The 6,626-nt window shown below is 43.1% G+C and overlaps 1 protein-coding gene across 1 annotated transcript in view; it reads left to right on the forward strand.

The window, feature by feature from the left end:
- SLC9A1 (solute carrier family 9 member A1) overlaps positions 1-1,899 on the forward strand; it is a 53,046-nt gene extending 51,147 nt beyond the window's left edge. The window contains exon 12 of the mRNA XM_066572865.1: positions 485-1,899. Coding sequence (XP_066428962.1) covers positions 485-762 — 278 coding nt within the window. The 3' untranslated portion in view covers positions 763-1,899. The remainder of the gene's footprint in view (positions 1-484) is intronic.
- The last annotated feature ends 4,727 nt before the right edge of the window (positions 1,900-6,626 follow it).

Here is a 6,626-nt window from a genome sequence, read left to right on the forward strand (position 1 = left end):
CTGTTACTCCCCAAATGCAAACAGTGCTTGGAGGCAAAACTCTCCTGGTAACCCCACCAGTTAGGGCAAGCACAATGGAATTAACCATTCTATTCGCCCCACCTATAAAAACAAGGAGGCTCGTTCAAACGTTGGCAGTTTCCCGCCAGCCATAGTGTCCTATTCCGGTTAAAAACAGTGACCCTTTAGGATGACTATCTTGCCACGGATATTTTGTGCCACATATGTAGATTCTGTGTCTAACACTGTCAACTTACTCTAATCTATTTTTTTTCCTGAGAGTATTAAAGATGTATGCTATTTTATTTTTTTTGCATCATGAGTTTCACTATAGTTATGAGAGGTTGATGTGTATAAACTGTAATTTTAAGTGAAGGAATAATTTACAGCTCTACTGATTTGATTAGTAGGTCTTGTGCTAAAGTGGCAATTTGCTTGGGGCTCGCATTAGTTTTAGCTTAAATGTTTTACTTTTGCTTTTCAGATCCTATTGCTTATGAGCCAAAGTCAGATTCTGAGAATCTGCCAGTAATCACCATTGACCCAGCTTCCCCCGAGTCCGTGGATCTTATTGATGAGACTCAAGAGGAAGGCGATGATGATGGTGGGATAACCATGGTAGCCCAAGAGCCCCCTTCACCTGGAGTAGATGATGTGTTTGATCCCAGTGAAAGCCCTAACACCCAACGCTTGCAAAGATGTTTGAGTGATCCTGGACCCCAGCCTGAAGAAAACCAGCCTTTCCTGCCTAAAACTAAGTGATCTGTATATAACTGGACTGAAACAAACGAGTCACAGGCAATAGTCATTCTACACTCATGCCTTCCCTCCCAATCCACATTCTCATTCATTCTTTAATTCCAGGCTTTATCTCCTTTTGTTTTGTTTTTTTGTTTGTTTTTCATTGCGCGTGTTCTCATATGTGCCGTCATTGCCATATTTTTTATATTTCTAACCAAAGAAATTTGAATTGCTTTATATTTGGTGTCCTATATATTTTATTGTTCTTTTATATACTTGGTGATGGGTCTTATGCTCTCATTGTACCAATAATCATGTTTAAAAACAGATCCAAGTATGTTTTACTTCAGCACTGAGGAATAGGAAAAATACCTATGGCTATGAGTCCTGCTATGTCTTTTGCACAGATAACGTTCACTACATTCAGTATATCTTCACAAGAGAAGTTTAAGCTTGCTTTCCAGCTGACAGTTATGTTCATGTGAATGTATGATAGAATTATCAATGCACCCACACTAATGTAACCCTTAGAACCCCACACACCAGCAGTAAATATGTAAACATCAAGGTACTCCCGCTTCATGGCCAGTGTTTAAAATGCTTACCTTATCTACCCCTTACTTGGGGTACAAGCCACATACTAAAGTGGCTCATTTTATTTATCTTTTGGGTGTATCGGATACATGTGCTTGGCATTCTGTCATTGTCAATAGATGTGTATTTATAAGCTAAGTGGACCAGATTCCAGACATTTTAACATGGGTCGCATGTTGGGCCACTGGAACATTTCTCCCATAAAAATGCCAGTTAGTGTGCAGTCACATCTAGGGAACACGTACCTCTTAACGCTGAAGACAAATGATTGTGCAATAATAGTGCTACGTTTTGTGAATGCTAATGTGAAGGAGATACAAGCGCGTCATGATGTGCCTTTGCTCTGCACATAGAAGAATGTGTCAAACTTGAGCGGGGGAGAAGTGTGTACATTCACCGGTGTGCAGAGTTGCCTTTGCATGCACAGTTCTCCCACACATAGTGGTTCTTTGCAATTTACTGTATAAAGATGAATAGCTTTCTGGTGTCTGCATATGGACTATGGAAGACTTTTTTTTTTTTAAATTTAGGAAGAGGTAAATAAATGTGTAATTTTTAAAGTTGGCTCCTTAATTCCATGTTTTTCTCGTCGCATAATTTGCCTAGTGACAGACATGTAAAGAATGTTTTGCATTTAAAGGCTACAGGCACCTTCACTGACCTTTTTTTTAAGTAAATTTATTTTTACATTAATTTTTTTTCAGTGGTTATTAAAAATGCTTACGTTTATTTTCTATGTTTCAAAGTGTACAACACACTGCAGTTTTAATGGACTGAGATTTTTGCAGAATCTGTCAATCGGGCAGACAGATGTGTTGTGTCCTAGTTATAGCAGGGGGGGGGGGAGATGTAGTAGGCTATATTTGACAAATTAGAATGCTATGATTCAACCTGATCACAAAGTGCGGGCTGCTAACTGCTTGTCCTTGGTGTGCTGGATTACCTGCCTCTATACTGACACACAATTCATTTCCTATCACTGTTCTCTATGCTGCTGCCTGTATAGTTAGGCTTCTTTCCCCCTCGGACCTCCTTCACATGATCATTCCGTTTTCACGCAAAATGGACCGCGTGAAAGAATTGCGGCAGCGCAGCATTGCCGTGATCTAATTCTTTTCCAAATTAGCTGTTCTCGTCCATTCCCATAAGCGCATTACATGAATGGACTCTGCAGCAGCGGTCAGCAGAATGGCTTCTAATTAGAAGCCAAACTGTCCTCTGCAACGAGCGCCAGAGAAGGTAAACTCCCTCCCCCTCGCTTTTTTTTTTCTTAGCTCCCATAGCAATTTATGGGAGCTCCCTATGATTTGTCAAAAGACAGGACATGCCCATATTTTGATGCTGCAAGAGAAAAAAATTGCCCATGCAAATGAATGCATTGGAGTCCAATGCTTTACATGGTAGCAATTTTCAGGCTGAATAAGGCCTCGGTCTGCAACCATTAGCCACAAGAGCAGTGAGAGGAAATGAATTGTGTAAGAATGGTAATTCAGCACAGTAAGGAGCCAACATCCTCTTTTCTTGCAAGCAGCACTAGGGAGCCTGGACTTCGTAGTTGAATAGAGTAAGAAAAGTCTAATTAGCTATATAATGTGTCCCACTACATCTCCTCCATTCCCCCTCCTGTAATTACCGTGTTTCCCCGAAAATAAGACAAATATGCGCTACGTCTTATTTTCAGAGGGTGTCTTATTTTTCACACACTGTCTGGAGACTGTAACGCTCACCCCCTAAGGCTGGGTTCACACAGGGCGGATTTGCCGCAAATCGGTCTGTGGCCACTAATCCCTCAATTGGCCAGCTTTGTGGACGAAATTTCTCTGAAATCTCGTCCACATGGGACAGCAAAGCTGGGAGAAGCCGGTGTTGTGGTGCGGATTCACCGGCCACAGAAACTGAAAAGTGTGCGGCCAGGTCGCTTCAAAACAAGCGGCTAAGTGCCGTGGGTTTTGAAGCAGTGATTTCCCGGCGGAAATCTCGCTGTTTATCGCTGTGGCCAAACCGCGAGATTTCCACTGGAAATATGCTCTGTGAGAACCCAGCCTTAAGAATCACACACAGGTTGCCTGACTCACACACAGAGCCATAAAAAAAAAATAAGGGCTGTAAAGTAACGTACCTGTCTGCAGACAGAAGTTCCTGTACCACTTGTAAGCAGGGATAGTATTGCAGCTTCCAGCCACCAGGGGGAGCTCATCACAGCAGAAGTGTACAGCAGGAACAGAATGTACAGTATGGACTTTTCCAGCCAGCAAGGGGAGCTCACAACAGCACACTCGTACAGCACAGCAGGGACAGGATAACAGCAGACTGTCTGCAGATCTACCTATACATCTGGAGGTAGGAGACAACGGGGATGGCAGCAGGGGACAGGCCTCTTGACTTGCCTGCACATTTTACTATGCCTTACTATTGGGGGGGTGCCTTATATTTGGAACTTCTGCAAATGTCTTACTTTGTCTTACTTTCAGGGGGTGCCCTATTTTCAGGGAAACACTGTAGGACTTAACTTTTTCCCCTTCACCTGCTATAAGCCTTGTAACACATCAAAACCATCACCACTGCACAGTCTTACAACAGTGCAGTGTATTGGAGCATGTTGTAAGCTGGTAGTCATTTTTGCATGTAATTTTTTTGGGGGGAAATACACAGATTAGCAAAAAAATCAGCGATGGTGTCTAAAGGCTTTAAACGGTTCTCGTGCCTTATAGCTTATGCCATCTGCCGTGATCCATTTGACTACACTATGCACTCACCATACATGAATTATTTCATTTACGGACACAAACTTTCGAAAAGCCAAGTGAGTAACCAACATCGCATAACGCCCCTTATTTTATTTTGCTTCAGTCTAATTTGAACTGGGTCGCCATCCACCTCTTGCTTATGATATAAAAAAAGTACCTGCAGCAGAGCAAGTTAACAGTGGTGTCTGATGTTCAGTAGCCTCTTTGTCATGACTAGAATACAGTGGCTGAAAAGTGTGTTTCTCTCTTCAAAGTACCTTCCTGTCCTGCTTTACGCAGACAATCAATTCATTTGAATAGGACTGTTCAATGCTTAATTTACCCTGCTATGGTACCGCAGGGAAATTGGACACTGAGGCCTCATGTTAACGGGCAAAATAATTATTAAAATCCACAGCGGATCACCCGCACACGGATCCGCACCCCATAGAGATGCATTGACCACCCGCGGGTAGATAAATAACCGCGGATGGTCAATAAAAGTGATTTAAAAAAAATATGGAGCATGAAAAAAAATGGACATGCTCCATTTGGTGCGGGTCTCCTGCGGGCATGGCTCCCGCAGGCTTCTATTGAAGCCTATGGAAGCTATCCGTGCACATCCGCCGGGCCGAAGAAAGAAGATCCGGCCGCGACGGAGAGAAGATCAAGTCGCGAAGAAGGTAAGATCTGGAGCGTGCGAGAGGTGAGTAATTGCTATTTTCAGCCATCATGTCCGCGGGGCAGGAGGGACCCGCTACGGATTCTTCATGGAGAATCTGTAGCGGGCCTGATTTTCCCTGTGGACATGAGGCCTGAAGGTACACATAAACTGAACCTGTCACATTGATCATAGTGTCCACACTGCAGGTATGATGATACAGGTGATGAAAATACGGTATAAGGGCTTATTCACACAGGCGTATATCGGCCAGGTTTTTACGCCCGGCTGATAGACACTGCCCCTCTGATGCATTGGCTTTCAGTTCACAGGGGCGTAATTCTGGGCCGTGAAATCGCCTGACTGCATCCCAGCTGCATAGATTCCTATGGGAGGCTATGCTAGCTGCTGGAGAAGGGAGGTGGGAGGGAGTTTACCAGCGTGACTGCTAAACTCCCTCCCTCTTCTCCTCTTCGCCCCTTGTCGCTGTTTGCAATCCCTCAGCCAAGTTTCGCCACCTCCCATTGCTGGCTGCAGGGAGGGGCGGGAGCTTGGACCCGCCCCCATCCTTCTCGCTCCCATTGCAAACAGCCGGAGGGGAATGAGCAGAGGTGAGCGGGAATGTCTCCCCAGGCCACACGGCATTGCGGCCTCTGTGTATATGCCCTGGGCACTTTGCCGTTCAGGTGCTTTTACGTCGCCGACAGGCGCACATACAACGCCTATGGTCGTGTAAATAGGCCCTAAGGCTGGCTTAACAGAGTCGTAAGAATATTTGCGCTACGTATTTCCACAATGGGTATTGCGTTCTTTGTATGCATGTAGTTTACTGTATATCTTGTGCAGACCTCCCCTGCATATTTGCGCATGCAAAAAAAATTTAAAAAAAAAACATGCATACATACTCCAACTGATTTCAATGGGCAATTAAGTTTAATTAGTTTCTGTGCTATTTTCGTTCGCAATATGCACAAAAATAGAACATGCAGTGTTTTATTTGTGTGGCGGCAATGCACAAGCAAACAACTCAAATGTGACTGCACCCACTCAAATTAATGGGTTTTAGTACTAACAGTAGTGTAAAAATATAGTTTTTAGAATGCCGTTTAAAAAATTAAAATAAAATTACATGTCAGAATTGCTATTTTTCACTCACCTGCCTTCCAATAAAAACCAAAGTCACATGACTCTAAAGTAGTACCAATGGAAATTGTGCCTTGTGATAGCACAGCTCATTTGACAAAATAAAAGTGTGAGGCTGGAAAAAAGAGGTCGATCCAGTTAAGGGTAGTTTCACAAGGGTGACTGCGATATCGCCATGAGAAAATCGCAGCACTCACAATTTTGTTCATGAGAGGTCTCACAAAAAAAACTGCTGATGCTTGCGACTTTTTTTTTTCTTCTCACGAGAAAGACAATAGGACTTTCTAATGTTAAAACCGCATCGCACGAACATCGCAACTTCGTGCTTTGCGATGTGATAAAAAGCCGGCTACATAGGGGAACATGAGACATTAAAAAAAAAAAATTTAAAAAACCACGAAGATAGGGCATGCCACAATATTTTTTTTCTTGCAACATCAGATGAGTGAAAACATCACAAATGTTAAGAAAAGCATAGGTTTAAAATTTTTGCATTTTCACACGCTATCGCATTGCGCGATTTTAGGCTTAAGCCTATTACCTCCAATGTTGACCCAGAGGAAGGCAAACACCTCATGCAGTAGAAGCCAATTTTTATCATTTTAGGAGTAAAATCCCTGGATCAACAATCCTTCTGAAGTAATCTTGTGACTATAACATGTTACATCACCACATCCTCAGGCACAGAGTTCCATAGTCTCGCTGCTTTTACAGTAAAGAACCCCCTTCTATGTCGGTGTAGAAACCTTTTCCAGATGTAG

This window comes from Eleutherodactylus coqui, chromosome 1 (assembly GCF_035609145.1).
Source record: "Eleutherodactylus coqui strain aEleCoq1 chromosome 1, aEleCoq1.hap1, whole genome shotgun sequence".
NCBI lineage: Eukaryota > Metazoa > Chordata > Amphibia > Anura > Eleutherodactylidae > Eleutherodactylus > Eleutherodactylus coqui.